Source organism: Lepisma saccharinum, unplaced genomic scaffold (assembly GCF_977018435.1).
Source record: "Lepisma saccharinum unplaced genomic scaffold, izLepSacc3.1 HAP1_SCAFFOLD_346, whole genome shotgun sequence".
Classification (NCBI taxonomy): Eukaryota; Metazoa; Arthropoda; class Insecta; order Zygentoma; family Lepismatidae; genus Lepisma; species Lepisma saccharinum.
In genome coordinates, this window is record NW_028143068.1 from 17,736 (window position 1) to 34,716 (window position 16,981).

The window sequence follows — 16,981 nt, forward strand, 5'->3', positions numbered from 1 at the left end:
TGATGATATAGTGTATCCCAAAACAATAGCTCTCAGAGCATTTTATGGCATGTACTTGATCCCTAATATTACACACCACAACAACAAAATTGCAGTTGGGGATCAAAAAATTGTCATCACTCCAGGGCAATATAATCTATCTACTCTAAATGCTCAGTTACCCAGAGGTATAGTTTTAACTCAAAATTCTGTCACTCACAGAGTAGAGATTGTATCTGCTACAGAAACAGTGGATCTGGGTACTATAGGAGAGCTGTTAAGCTTTGAGAACAATACAAAACTTGAACCCGCTATTAAACACACTGCTATTAATATACCTAAATTCTTAGCCATAGAGACTCTGAATATTCATTGTAATGTGGCCGAGGGTATGATTACCAAATCAAATGGCATAGGCACTCACAAACAAACTGGCATCATTGCAACATTCAAACCTAACTCTGAATTTATGGAGCCCATCATCTACACTCCATCACCAACATTATATTTTCCTGTGTGCCATAATAGAATAGATTACATTGAGTTGATGGTCACTAATGAAAAAGAAGAATTAGTTGATTTTGCTGGAGCCACAACAACTGCAATCATAGAGATTAATATTTAAATAAAAATACATACATAAAAAATGGAAAATATTGAGAGTTATGAGCTACAATCATTCCCCCCAAACAGGAGGACTTTTGCAAATTTAAATCAACCCAACACAGAGATTGAGGTTGATCTTGATGTAGGGGATGGCTTTATACACCCCCACAGAGCAGATCTATACATCAAATTTGATGTTGTAAAGCTCGATGGTACAGATTATCCGGCAAATTCAAATATAAGATTGGTAGATAATTTTGTGCCACATCTGTTCTCTGAAATTGAGATCAGAAAACATGGTGTTGTTATAAACAGAGTGGATTATCCCGGCATTACCTCCACAGCTTTGGCCACATTAAAATTATCCAAAACCGAGGCTTCTTACTACAAAATAGGTGGATTTGAGGCTGGTGATAAGATATTATCTAAGAACCACACAGTGCTGTTCCCTATGCGCCTGTTGCCAGGATTCTTCTCAGATTACAAAGATATTATGTGGAAGGGTGGTTTAAGAATCACATTTAGAAGAGCTGCCAATGATAATAATGCTTTGATGAGGTACAGCACATTAAACTCTACAGGGGAAGCTCTGCCCTAATACCCTACCTGATGAGGGCAAATGCATTATTCAGACTATGGAGCTAAGAATTCCAGTTGTTGAATATGAAGCCAGTTATGCTCTTAAATACAAAGCTGATATAATAAAAAATCCACAGATTCCTTTACAATTTTATACATATCAATGTGTACAGAAGCCCGCAACTGGTACCTATTATGAGTTTGATGCTACAAATTCATTCTCCAGTATACAATATGACATGCCAGATTTTGTGGTGGTACTGTTTCAGACTGGAAGACACAATAATCAGGAAAACAATTCAAGTAAATTTGATAGCTGCAACATCAAAAACATATATCTTAAAAATGGCAGAAATGAGGTGTTTCCTAGAGAAAATTATAATTTAAACATGTCCAAGGATGATTTTCGTAAATTATATGAAGCATTTACAGAATACAAAAGGGTCACTACTGGCAATACTGACATGTATTACACACCAGATGAATTCAAAGCACAGAGACCCATGTTTGTCATCAACACTTCAAAAAGAAAACAAGTTGTGGTTAATGACAGGACAAACATTAAAATTATCTGTGAATTCCACGATACACTCCCCGATGACACCATATGTAGTGTTATTCTCATAGGTGAAAAATCATATGTTTATGATGTAAGAAATGAGAGAGTCACAGAGCAATTCTAGAGGGCCGACTCAAACACAGAATCCCCTTGATTACAAGACAATAATACCAACACTTTGCCGTCAGGGAGGCCTATACACTCTACCAGGTTTGAAACCTGGGGGCCTTTTGATTATAGAACATATAGGCCATGGAATTATGTCTACAGTACTTCTGCCTATTGCAGGAAAGCTCAAATAACACAGCACTTCTGCCTATTGCAGGGAAGCTCAAACACAGAAATGTGCAATAAATATTCTGTAAGTTACACACACTACCAGGTTTGAAACCTGGGGGCCTTTTGATTATAGAACATATAGGCCATGGAATTATGTCTACAGCACTTCTGCCTATTGCAGGGAAGCTCAAATAACACAGCACTTCTGCCTATTGCAGGGAAGCTCAAATACAATTCAAAGTGGGACTTTGAAATGTGCAATGAATATTCTTGTAAGTCTCTCTCGGGTACATATTATCACAACTGAATCCAATTCAGGCTTGCATGTTTGTCATGCAAGAGGCCAATATTCTCTTTACTAAGAATTTCCCTTGGAGTTAATGACATGATGGATGGCATGCAATTTTCCCTGAAAGGGCACAGTGTAGATTATATCTCTTGCATGCAAGCATATAAAATCTCCCAGGCGTGCATGATTTATTGCTGGCCGGGACATGGGACTGATCAAAGATTAGAAAAAACATGCAAGCAATTAATTATGCATGAGAATATAAGTATTTTTCGCTTAATTTCAAGTATAGCCAATACAATATCAAGATGGGCATATTTTTGACAAGCTTATAGACAACAAACTGAGAGATTCAGCTTTTGTACACATGGTGAAATCAATCTGAGGGGGGGCTCATCTTTTCTACACTAGAATTCAAAATTCCTGGGATTTTGACAGAAAAACACACTATAAACAATAAGATGATATGGGAACTTGGCATAATTTTAAGTGTAGGCAAATCTGTCTAAGGGGGGTTCATCATTTCTACACTAGAATTCAAAATTCTTAAAAATTCAGAGCATATCACACTTGAAGAATTGGGGTATAAGCCCCTCTTGGCATTGTTTTAAGTGTAGGCAAATCGGGTTGTTCAATCAAATAACCTCTTCTTTTCTACACTTATAAGTGGTGCTTGTTATAGCATGAATTACACTACTCTCGGCCTTTGAATTATGACCTGTAATGGCAAACAAATATTCAGCAATTACTGTAATTTAAAATGGTTTCATCTTGGGTAGTTTTTAGTTCAATAACAGGCCGCCTAGCAAAATAATACATTCAGAAATCTTGACTTTTCCTGGACTTTTCTAGATCCTACTTAGGTAAAGTTGGAAATTAGTAATTAAGAAAATAAATATTTATTTAATGAAATTCCCTACCAAAGGGCCAATTAAGATGAAAACTGAAGCTGAATTTAAGAAGAGAATTAGATCTGCTATTTCGTGTTAGTGCATCCTGCACTGTGTTTGGCAGACAAGCGGGCTTTGGCGTCTGGACTCACAGCCAGTATAATCTTACGTGGGGTTTGTGTCGGTTGTCCCCATATGTATATGACTATCCATTTATCCATCTTATCTTACCATCATTCATCCTCATCTTCGCGATTAGCCAATGGGACAGAAAAAGTGAAATAAACTCAACTAAATCAACCAATCAATAGCAAAAATTCTTGACCACAAGAATAATTTATTGCCTTTTTAGTGACTTCTTGACCTACTTGTTGATTTTTCTACTTTTTCTTGACTTCCATGACTTTCTTGACTGGCAGACACCCTGAATAACTTTGTTCTCTATATCCCTGTTTTACAATCAAATTATATATATTGAATAAGAATGGGCAACAAATTGTTCCATCAGTATAAACTCTAAGGCAAGAAATTCTGCTAAGGCATTGAACAGTGACGTTATCAGAAAGTGGTCCCAAGACTTCGTTCATTAATTCCTTCCGTTTTCCCGTTTATTTAATAGCAGAACAAACTTTATTCTTTTTGTACGTATTTTCCTAATTAATATTATGTGACGCTCAAAATGTAGGACATTTATGATATTTTTCAAATTCCTCCCGGACGCCGGACATAAAGCTAAAATGTAGGACATGTCCGGGAAAATCCGGGCGTCTGGTCATAGAATAGTTAGGAGGTAACCATAGGGATATCGGACAACCAAACTGCGGTGTATGTAGATTTTCTGAACGGATAGTGTGCGTTGTTTAAAATCACTGTCACTAGTACTTGTTATAACCAGAGCACAGACTGTAAACCTTGTAAACTTTAGTTTCGAATCAAATTGCGATGTGTTGTAAATTTGGTAGTGTATATCAATGTTCTGTTTTTCTCGAAAATACAACAGATAAACCGGTATCCATTCACCACTATTGCAGTCGTTCAATCCATTGAAAAATGATAGTTTTTTTTCACGAAATATATATTGCAACACGATATCTGTTCGTTGTTTGTTTGTGGAATTCGTTCAGTAAGAACCATAAAGTAATTGAAGACTGTCGACTAAATGCATCCAGGTAAACAAGGGTTTGCATGTATTATATAGAAATTGATATACTTATTCTAAAATATAGAAGCCTTTGAGGTACACTATGTAACATTGTTATTCGTACACATAGAATTTCCGAGGGAAAAATGTCATATCTACTAGTAAATATAATCATTTTCATATGTACCAGGAAATTAATGGGCCCAAGTTCCTTTTGTTTTATTGCGATTTCATCATGCTACGAAAGCATTTTTGGTAAATATGCGATATCGCCCGAACGGATTTCTTCAAATTTACAGGAGAAACTACTTACTGAAATCAGTTTCTGTAGCATTGTCGAAGTTCTTCGAGGTATTTTCTTTCACGGAAACTGAAAACTTCACCATAGAATACTGCAGAATAATAATCACTTTTTTTGTAAGGAACTTGCATTTTCTGACATTATACCATTGTTTCCATTATGTACCTGCAGATGGTGCAAGCGTCGAAAGTCACGCGGTTTCGCCAGTGTTTCCAAACGTGCCTTTTTCTTACGAGATTTTATTTTTTTAACTATGCTTACCTAACCCAACCCAGCCTAACTTAACCTTGCCGGGAATGGTCCTTGGGGCTATCGTGGATTTTTTTGGGGCTATCATGATGTTTTTTTGGGGCTATCCGTCAATGGTTTGTGGGGATATCGTGAATGGTTTTTTGGAGCTATCCGTCAATAGTTTGTGATGACAATGAGCACGAAGGTAGATATTTTTCGGTGAAGAAGGTTGAAACTCTGCATACCCACTCCAAATCGACAAAACACAAGCACAACGCTTGATGATCCATGACGAGTGCACGCCGCGGAACAAGGAATACAAATAATGACTCGTAATATGAAAAGTTGACACTATTTAATGGAAAAAAGCATAACTTCACCTTAAAGAATCTTCCGCAATGCAGAATAGGCAAGTATCAATGCTAAAATTATCGAAATAAACGAGTGAGAGGTGTTCGGGCGATATCGCATATTTACCGCATTTTTTACATGGTTCGATTTCGATGTACGTCTGTTAACACATACTGCAGAGTTTTAGCGAATGCTTTCATGGTTAGGTTTGGTTCCCTTAGCATTAAAATAAAGTCCCTAAATGCATTCCACGGTAACGATTAGATATAGCGGAAACACATTTCTTGAAATTTACAGGAGAAAAGACGAGAAAGTACTTACGGTATTTAGTTCTTGTGGGCTTTCTGAAGCTGGGAAAAGTGTTTTTTCGAATTGTGCAAGTTATTCGGTCTGTAAATAAGATATTTTTCGACATTTATGTATCTCCGTTGCACGATAGCTCGTGCCACCATTACCGTCGACTACGTGAATCAAATTTCCGTGAGTTTGTTTACGTAACCCCCTGTCAGTGTAGCAATCACGCAGTAGTTTTACAAGATGACGTGTGAGCAGGATTTTTTTTCCAATTTAATTTTCTGTTTGCTAACCTAACCTGGTACTATTATCGTATGAGGGAAACACCTACGAATCATATATTTCGGACTTCTTTACATTGCTAACGTGTTATTTTCGAATGTGGGACATTTCCTAAAGTGAAATAATGCATATCAATGTCTATTTCTTAGATTTACGAGTACTTACTGTTACTTGTTGTTTCGAATCTGTAACACATTATGGCCGTGATAGCGTACTGGTTTAGGGGGCGTTCTGAGAGTGTTTTGTCGATTTATGCAGTGTTGCAACCTCGTTCACCGGAAAATTTCTACTTTCGTGCCCAGATTTGAAATTATGCTAATACGTCGCAAACCATTGACGTTAGCCTCACAAACCATTGACGTTAGGCTCACAAACTATTGGCGTTAGCCCCAAAAACCATTGACGTTAGCCCCAAAAACCATTCACGTTAGCCCCAAAAACCATTCATGGTAAATGTTTACTATCCTTCGGACACCTATAACTTCTGAGTTTCGTCAATTTTTGACATTTGTACTTACCTATCTGCTTTGCGGATCATATTTTAGCGTGTATTCACGTTTTTTTGATCATTTTTTTTTATGTGTCAATGGTTCGTGGGGCTATGCGAGAATGGTGTGTGGGGCTACGCATATTTTTTTCGAAACCAATTTTTAATTATTGTGACCCTACCTAACCTAACCTTACCGGAAATGGTTTGTGGGGCTATGCGTCAATGGTTGAATTTCCGCTATGAAACATTCCCGCATCACACAAAACACCTTCCAGATGTTAGACAATACTACAGGAACTTATTACGGTAAGTAGTTTCTTCTGTAGAAATGAAGAAATCTGTCCGAAAGATAGTAAACTAGTACCAAAAAAAATAATTAAATAACTCGACATGTCATGTTCTAGTGAAAACACGGCGAGGCTGAAACACTGGCTACGGGATTGCATCATGTTAGCACACAGAACATTGCACTCTCGTGCAGAAAGCAAATGGCAGGAGCATAAACAGCGTGTCGGACAGAGATTTTTTGCAGAAAACAACATGCATTCACATTAAAATGGATCAAATCTACATTCAGGAACTTCCACAATGCTAAAGAAAATTATTTCCGTAAGTACTTTCTCCTGTAAATTTGAAGGAATCCGTTTCCCTCATACGATAATGTTACCACCACACAGTAGTTTTACAAGATGACGTGTGAGCGGTTGTTTTTTTCCAATTCAATTTTCTGTTTGCCTAACCTAACTGTACGTAACCTAACCTTCCATGAATGGTTTGTGGATCAATTTTTGCTTAAAAACCTTTTGTGAATAGTTTGTGTGGCATATATCAGTTCATAAGTTCGGAAACACTGCATATCAGCTGATGATAGACAATGTGAGTCAAAATTTGGCCGCCAATTAGCAGCAACCAATAAATACTTATAATGTTAAAAACAATGCTTTTTTCATTGAAAAAAAAGTAATCCCTAGTTGAAAAATGATCCACTATGCATATGAGGTAAGTAGAAATGAATTTTATTTAAAAATAAACTAGTTAAATGTGTTTCCGCTATAACTAACTAGTACCTTATGTTTATGTATATGGAATTCATGAGTGTGTAGAATATTTCATACCATAGTGGTATGTGACATGCTCAGCAGAGGTTTCACACCAAAGTGTCAACCCTACCCACCCACACAAGCAGCACAGATGTGGCACATTTTCAGTTCCAATTGGGGAAAATGCATGTACACTATATGTTCAAGAGCCCAAAGTAATATTGAACGTTTGAGATAAACAACTCGTGATATACAAGTGACGTGTGCAATGTGTCGTAACTAGAAAGCAGATTTTTATTTGCTGAAAAACTGAAAATATTTTTTAAGTACCTGCCAGCATGTCTCAGATGGTGAGTTAAATTTCCGTTCATCTGCACTAATGTCCTTCACTGTTTTGCAAAACAGTTATGTGTTTTTCTATTATGTCACACAAAAAGTTTAGATTTGCAGATAGGAACTGCAAATCATTTTGTAAACATCCATTTTGCAATAAATCTTGAAGTATCGCCAAGTATTTCTATTTTATGCAGCAACTCCAAAATATGCATTTACACAAATAATTCAAAAGTTTATTTTTTTCTGGAATGTCTAAAATATGTACGTTTTATGTTCTTTCCCTAGAAATGTGTTTGATGTGCTAAAGTTGAAGATATACATTTTTATGTGAAATAAGACTTCTGAAGCAAGGAAACAAGCAAGCTTTAACTTAAGAATATGCTCCCTAGCCATGACACTCCAGTGTGAAAGGTTACATTTGTTTCTTCAGGTTTGTTTTCAAGTGACATGTTTCATATCTCTTTGGTGTGAAATCTCGCACAAGAACATGTGTTATATGGTTGCAATTTCATGAACATTTAGGCAACACATGAAAAATGGCTGTTTTGTTTTGTCAGCTGCTGCAGCATGCAATATAACATTGGCAGGTCACAAGTAAAAATTACTCAACTTTCTCTATAATGCACTGTCACATGACCCATGTCATTTCATTCCTACACACCCCACCACTCTCCACATCAAATTTTCCCTCAACATCTCCCTAAAATTCTTCCTAAAGAACCGAATAATGGTTATTTTGACAGTAAGTTTACCTTTACACTGCTAGAAATTGCCTTAATCCCCTCCCCTGATTTCATTGTTCCACCAGGTTAGTGTGACCATATGTCCAGTTTTAACCATGACAGTCCCATTTCAGAGGCATGTCCCGGTCATCCCGTTAAACCACTATAAAAGTCTAGTGTCTGGTTTGCTCAAACATTGTTAAAACGTTCTTAACGAGCTGATAATTAACACATCACTAAAATCTTAGCAGCCTGTTAAGCTTTTAATGTTCACTCAATCAATTTTATAGGCCCTTTAACTAATGACATGTTAGAGGCATTTTGCTTTGATTCCTTGCTATTCTCATACTTGATACGAGAAATGCAACATTTTGATTGTTTTTGCCGTTGACAGTACACTGTGCGTAAGCACGTTCTTGGGCTTTTTGGCATGAAATCCCAGGAACAGCAATAAATAAAGTAATGTGTAACACATAAATATATGTTTAAGATATGAATGTTATTTAGGTATTTACGTCCGCACACTGAAAATACTATGTATTAAGATTAAGTACAGGACGTGTATTACCTTTTTCTAGGACAGTTGCTTCATTTTAATTTTATCTCTTACGTTTTCTGACATTTTTCAGTTAAAAACAACAACATAACATTGGAATGGAAGTCATAAATAGACATAAGCATAAACACAACAAACCACGACTTTCTCCACTGGAAAATGGCGTGGACGACGACACCGAAATTTTGGGTGAATAACTTTACATACAAATTGAAATATGTAAGAGGAGGTTACATTATTTTAAAAAGTCATGCGATATTTTGTGTTTATTGTTACAGTGCATTGAAGGTGGAAGCCAAATATGCATTTAAAAAAAGCAAGTTTGTTTAATATAACTATAAGAATATATTTTTGGTTCGACAGGCAAAATTAATAAAATTTGAATAATGTGTGATGATCAGGATGCCATTATTGACAAAACTTTAAGAAGTACATTGATACAATATTTCTCATTTAACTTACATGTGATTTTTGATTTGCATGAAATTTCAGATTAGTATGAATTTATAATATGAAACACGAAAAAATTGGGAAAATTATTTTTTTTTGTAGAAAGAAATCGAACTAGTGTACATTTTGCGATCGTATGCAAATAATGTGTTCAAATTGGTTTTGGATAACCTTTCAACACAACAGCTGGCACACACAATTCCGCCATCTTATTTCCAACACAACACAACGTGCTGCTAAGCATCCTAATGAAGCCAAGGAGTGAGTGCCTTTAGATTTAACAATGACATTAGAGGTGTGTTAGCCTTAACAAAGGTTGGAGAATTTAACGCACATTGGGTGAACCGGGCATAGGAGTTATATATCGAGAACCAAATCTAAATTTCAGGGTCATTTCATACTAAAACAAATGTTGATGGAATGGCAACACCATTTCAAAGCAGCTGAACTGCATTTCAAGCACTTCATAACAATCATAAAATCTCGCACTTCATAAAATTCTAGACTGTTCGATCAGTTTACTGTTTAAGTTAGCGTGCCTCACGAGTTATGTGTGTTCAGTTATTTGCAGAGCAATGAGTAAGCATAGCCAGGAAGTGTAGTTTGAGCACTGACCTGCAACTAGAATTTAAATTCCTGCATCGTGACACAAACTCAGAAGACAAATCTGTGTGTATTTTTAAATTGAAACTTGCTTCAGAAGTCTTATTTCACCTAAATATGTATATCTTCAACTTTAGCACATCAAACACATATCTAGGGAAAGAACATAAAACGTACATATTTTAAACATTCCAGAAAAAAAACAACTTTTGAATTCTCTGTGTGTCAGATTTGCAGGGATTTTTATGAACCGTTGTTGAAGAATAATGCTGTTCTCGAGAAGATTGATTCTACTGATAAATATATACTTCTGGCACACCTCAACTTCAGCATAGGACTAACATCAAAGGTAGATCAGAAGAGACTGGAAACGTTATGTAAGTCATACTGAGATCAGGGACGTAGCTAGGTTGATCAGTTTGGGGGGGCCCAAATGTAAGATTTTTTCTATCAAACTATTATAAATTAACAAACTATTTATACACCATATAGGTCTATACTGTATACATACATTATACATTTATGTGTGTGTGTGTGTATATATATATATATATATAGTCTTGGAAAGAAAAGGAGCAAGAGCCTCCTTGGTGGCGGATGGTAGTAGCATCGTCGCCTTGTAATCAAGGGGTTCCGGGTTCAATACCCGGTGGATGCTTATAGTGGTTCGGATCCCACTTTACACTGTAGAACCAGTCCCGATTAGCCTTACTGTGTATAAAGTGAACTTAAAACACCAACTCAATCAATCAATAAATTGGAAAGGAACATCATTTTCTTCTGTAGCCCCCAACAGTCTACGGATATACTCTCGCGAAATCCACAGCCATTATTCGGGGAAACTAAATGCAGAATGAACTCGTTAGCTTAATGGCTGATACACCAAGAACAATGTTATTAGTCTTTAGATTTGTAAATTGAGAAGTAGATAAAACCCTTTTCCGTGGTTTTAGATATAAAGTGCTGGAACCAGGTTTACAAATATTGGCAACAATGCAAATATGAAATGTGTGCGTAATGAGTTCAAGCTAGGCATCTCATGTATAGAGTTTATACCGGAATCGAATCCGGTATCTCTTAGTTCAAGGCGACCGCGTTAAGCACTATTCTAAAGGGTGGGACCGAGTCTTCTATGGCATCTGATCGTTCACTTGGGAAATGATGACGATAAGAAATTATATGCGCACGTCTAATTTCTTAAAATTAATCTTATTTGTGTGCGGAAAACTGAATATATGATGGTACTGGATAAAACAAAGTTCCCACACGCTGAAATGATTACGCTCTCGTCTTTGGTTCGGCAGGTTCTGCCTGGGTTCGATTCCCGATGGAGGCACATAGTTGTTCGGATCTCACTTTAAACTGTAGGTCCAGTCCCGATTAGCCTTACTGTGCATAAAGTGGACTTAAAACACCAGTACAATTAATCAATCAATCGAAAGGTTCAAGGTTCGATCTCTGGTGGTCAGGCCGGTAGCCAGATTTTCATTTTGGAAGGGGGTTATACCTTATCGGCAGCCGCCATCTAAAGACGAAAAAGTTGGGGGGAAGGAGTAAATGCGCTGAAGATGAATTTCTTGGTATATTGCAACTTACCATATACAAGATGTTTAATCCTGTTAATGAAGTAAATTTAATTACTACTACACATTATTAAAATCAGATATTTCTAGGATTTCGGGAAAGGACTGCAGCCCCCTAGCCCCTTCCCTGGGTATGTGCCTGCTTGTATTAGTTACAAAATTTCTGTGCTGTTCCAACATCGTGAGGACAATTTGGGAAGTACTTGAAAGCGATATGGAAGCAAATTCTGCTCTCGAAACTATATGGTATTCGATGTGATGACCACGCGCAACCGAGTGAAAGAACTCTTCGCAGGCCTTGTCCCTCAATATTAATTTTACTGACTAATTGTATGTTTTTCTCGGCCTCCTCGATGACGCAGTGGTAGCGTCGCCGCATTGTAATCAAATGGTCCCGGGTTCGATACCCGTTGGAGGCACATAGTGGTTCGGATCCCCGATTAGCCTTACTGTGCATACAGTGGACTTAGAACACGAACTCGATAATCGGAAGGTTTTAGAAGAACTAAACATAGCTTTTTATGCATTGCACAACTTTGCTTCTTTTCACCATACTTTTACAGTTTTTCTTCCTAAGAATTCCACTGACGTGAGTATAACACGCTACGAAACCAGAGGTCCAAGGTTCGGACATTGGACAGGTATGGTTATATCATGTCTGTCCCATCGCCATTCCTTCGGCTCATCATTCATCCTCATCGTCGCATTTAACCCAAGAGGTAGAAAATCGACGTAATATAGAAATATACAAATGATTGATTTGGTTTATTTTACTTTGCTTTTCTGACACTTTTTGGTTAATCGTGAAGATGAAGATGAAAATTAGTGATGTGAAATTGATGAGAGGACCATCATATAGAACACACACGCCCAGTCCGGGATTCGAACCCAGGACCCCTGTCATCGTAATGCACATTGTTAACCACAGCACAACAAATAGAAACAGAAAATGGTTGATAAGTTATTTGCTTCTCCATAACTCATGATCATATTATGAGTATTATTCACTGTATGACTATAGTTCAAATCACAAACCCTGACACCTTCTGTAAACAAAACCACCTGCATGCAGAAAGCATTGCAAACTCATAGAAGTAAAATAATCCACACGAAAATCCAGCGTTGTTACAGGATTCATTACGTAAGGTAAAACAATGGCAAATTTGTAGTATGGGATACGCTGCCGCAAATGACGTCTCACTTTAAACCCAATGCTCTTTCTTTTTTTACTTATTGCTTCACCTTTATGGTTAACTCTTTGCACTAGTAATCATTTCCCATAAATTTGGCTTCTTCGAATATATTTTACTTGCATTTTTTAGACAAAATGATATAACATGGTAATGTATATTTCTAAGGTTTGATATAGATAGGAGTGTATTTGAAATTTGTTTGTACATTTTATGTAAGTTGTATCTTATGTAAATAAAATATATAATGGGCATAAACAGCCATATGCATTGCTGTAAGTCCAATAAATATATTGATGATGATCAAAACAAGACAAAAAGTTCGTAAATTTATTGCGGTTGGAAACTTTGACAAGCATCCTAATAACGATTTTTGTTCCGCCAAATATAGTGCACTTGGTAAAATAACTTGGTGACATGGCAAGGCAAGATAAGTGTGAACATTTTGTAGTAATATAACTTTCAATGAGCTTAGAGATTTGTGTACATAATTATATTTTATAACATTGGTTATTTTCTAAAAATAATCATGTGAACAGCAAGGAAGTAGTGCAACTTAGTAATATTGCCTGACTTAGCCTTAGAAAAATAACATGTCGAGTTCTATGCGTGAGGGAAAGTCTCCGTTTACTCCGAGCTTGTTTTCAAAACACCAGCAAGGACAGCCTTTGAAAAGGGGTGAGAAACAGATTCTACTCAATATTTATGTAACGTTCTGTCAGTGGTATCCTGAGAAACCAGTAAATGAAGTGGTTAAGTTGGTATCCCAGTGCAGTGGTGTGTCAGTGTCTGCAGTTTTAAGGGTTATGAAAGAGAGAATGACCGGGAGAGTAACAATGTATGCGGCTGCATATTCGTCTGATGTTTTGAGAACGGGTTCTCACATTCAGAAGCTCTTATATAAAATGAATAGGTGCGGCGAACTATGAGTGTAACAGCAGATGATTCCGGTCATGGATCAGCTGACGCGGAGTGATACATCGAATCGGTGAGACCGTTTGTTTACAGAAGGTCTCAGGGATGGTGATTTAGACCTTAGGGATTAATTATGTCTAGCCAACCTTGCCACCTAAGCAGCAGCAGCTTCCGCATTTGCAGGTGGAGCCTAAAGGAAGAAAAATCACAGAAAGTCTGAAAGATATACAAATTTTGTATCATAATACTTATAGAGCATGCAGACGGCTGTAAAAACAATTGCTACATACCTAGTTTCCTTCCTTAATTGAAACGTTGTTTATTCTTCCTTATACATGAGATCAACCACCTGGGAGTCGAACCCAGGATCTTGTGTGGTAGTCAGACTCTCTTCTAGAATGCCAATATGTTGAATATTTGGTCGATCCTGATCCATTGTCTCCAGAGGAAGACAATCTGGCAGCTTCTCATTCGACATTTTACTCGCGATGTAGGAAAACGAGATCACAAACACTTCGTGATGCTATCTTCTCGCGTTTACAGAAGTTTACACCGTTCGGACCACACAGTAGCGTACGCAGGATTTCATCAAGGGGGGTGTTATTTTGAAAACTTTCTACAAATGCGCATTACCACTGTTTTATTATACTTTACTTAATTAATAATAATCATATTTAATTAATTAATAATACTTATAATTATTTAATTAGTTTAATTAATAATAATAATTACTACTAATGCAGCTGTTGTTACTACTTATATCACTACTATTATTAAGTAGTAGAGATCTACATAAATATATTTATGAAAGCAATATAACAAAATTACATTTTTCTGTTTCTTTGTTATGAAATAATTGTCTAGTCAACGGTTATTTGTATATGCTAGGTGAGACATTTCAAGTGTGAAGAAAATCCATAAAACAAGCAAATATATTAAATTTATTGAAATAATCAAAATATGAAACTAATTCAAGGAGCCGCGGTGATCTAGTCTGACAACCTCGTGGGAGATCCGGGTTCGATTCCCGGAATTAGTTGGAATTTATCCAGCCTTGTCTCCGCACCCAGCCTCATATCAATGGGTACCTGAGAGCAACCCTGGGGGATAAAGGCTGCCGGAGCATGGTGCTGATCACATCACCTGCAAAATGGCCGAGATCGAGAATGTGTGGGGCCCACCACACCACTACGTGTGCCTTAATGGCAGGGTGCTATATGCACGGGGAAATTTACATTACCTTTACCTATGGAACTCACCCAGGATGATGAAGCACGAGAATACATGTTGCTAAATTCCACTGAGTCTATGTTTTCGTTCAAAAGTAAGTTTATAGACATTCCAACACATTTATCACTTCTAGGTGATTCACAAAGCACTTCTTCAACATTATTTAATGATGTGAATGTAGACTCAGCATCACTTGAGAGTTCACAAGGGGATGTGAAATCAGTACCGGGAAGAACGTTTGCAATAAAGTCGGCACACTGCGACGAAGCAAGGAATTTTCACAATTCTCGCGAGAGTCACTGCGCGACTTTTTGCAAAAAAAAATTGCAAAATTTTCGGCCGCTTAGATTGTGTTTGGAATGTTGTGTTTTTCTTCATGCTGTATGGGAATAATAATTGAAATTATTAATATTATTATTATTATTACTGTCGCAGATCTTTGACTGTGATAAATTAGACATTTTTAATTATTTCTACAGCATTTTCAATAAAATTTCAAAAGCTCAAGGGGGGGGTTTAAACCCGGTAACCCCCCCTTGCGTACGCCACTGGGACCACAAATCCTACTTCAAACTATCTGACAGATATCAACTGTCCACCAAATCAACAGATGAACCGACCGCTTCGCTGTTTCTCCGAATTTTCAGAAAGTGGCCTTTCCCTCCTTTGCAGGGCAGGTCATTAGCAGGAGGGTTGAGTGCATGTGAGAGGAACCGGTATGTCATTCATTCCCGCGCCGAAAAAGGTAGATAGATAGATAGATTTATTTCCTGTAAGAACCATACATGTAACACTAATTACAGATTGGTATAGGAAACGTCATGTAACATTACAATGTATTATATACGTATTATACATTACTAATACAAAAATGTAGATAACAATTGATAATTAATCAAATTTGATTTGAAAAAATTCCACAACCGAATAAAAACAATGATATATAAGCATACTTTTAAGTTGATTTTTAAATATGTTGAGTGGACAGTCTTTCAATTTCTTAGGCAAATGGTTGTACAATTTATATCCATTAAAGTAAACACACTTATTAAAATTAGATGTCCTGTGGCTTTCATAATGAATGTCATCTTTCTTCCTCGTTCCATACGAATGTACGCTGCTATTTGTTTTAAAATTGAAATTATTTTTCTTCATAAATATTAATGCTTCATATATATACAAACATGGTAATGGTAAAATCTTTAGGCTTCTAAACACCTGCCTACACGATTCACGATAATTGGCACCGATTATTATTCTAACGACTCTTTTTTGTAAGATAAACAACAATAGAATTCTGTTCTTGGAATTTGAAACGCATGGGGATATCTTTTCTGAATCATAAAATAATTAACCCAGAAAGTTCTAGCCACCCGTAGCTAAACTGTTTGTGTCGTCTTTTCGGCGCCCATGGTGCCAGTGCAGGGCCAGATGAAGAGAAAGTGCGGGTTTTGGGGTTGATCCTGGATCTGGTGTGTAGCAGGGAGGAAAAGTGCATTTTCAATAGGTCTTAGACTTCCCTGAAAGGGGCGGACCACAAAACCATTAACTGCTTCCCATCCCAATACATCTGTGTTCAACAAGCAAGAAACAGGGAAATCTGAAAGAAATGCTTTGCTTGGGTTGGTGCTACTGAAAATTGAAGAAGTGTTTCAAACTGCAAGCAAAATTTACTGAAGGATTATTTTGCAATATTTGTCATCAAAGTAAAATTTCCAGCAACTACAGAACAGTTTGCCGGGGCCACGTGGACGTCTGCCGGGGCCAGTGCCCCCGCGTGCCCCCCCCTAACGACGTCCCTGACTGAGATTATATTAAATACCTTTTGAAGAGAGATATTTAATTTATTGTTTGGTGTTTGCAATGTATTATTTAAATGACCGGATCAAGAAAGTGTGGTGCGTTACCCCCACACCCCCTATACGCCTTCATGGCGTGGTGCTATGCACAGGGGAGCACTTTACTTTACCCTTTACCCATGCTTTAATAAATAATAATAATACATTAATAATGACAACAATTATGCATGGCCAATTTTTCAGGAAAGAGGGGGTGGGGGAGGGATAAACTGACATTGTAATGTCC

General features: G+C 37.0%; 1 protein-coding gene across 1 annotated transcript in view; it reads left to right on the forward strand.

Annotated features, from left to right (window-relative positions):
• Positions 1–4,111: 4,111 nt before the first annotated feature.
• The window catches only part of Hen1 (Hen1 methyltransferase), a 60,167-nt gene continuing 47,297 nt past the window's right edge, over positions 4,112–16,981 (forward strand). The window contains exon 1 of the mRNA XM_083116071.1: positions 4,112–4,350. Coding sequence (XP_082972197.1) covers positions 4,232–4,350 — 119 coding nt within the window. The 5' untranslated portion in view covers positions 4,112–4,231. The remainder of the gene's footprint in view (positions 4,351–16,981) is intronic.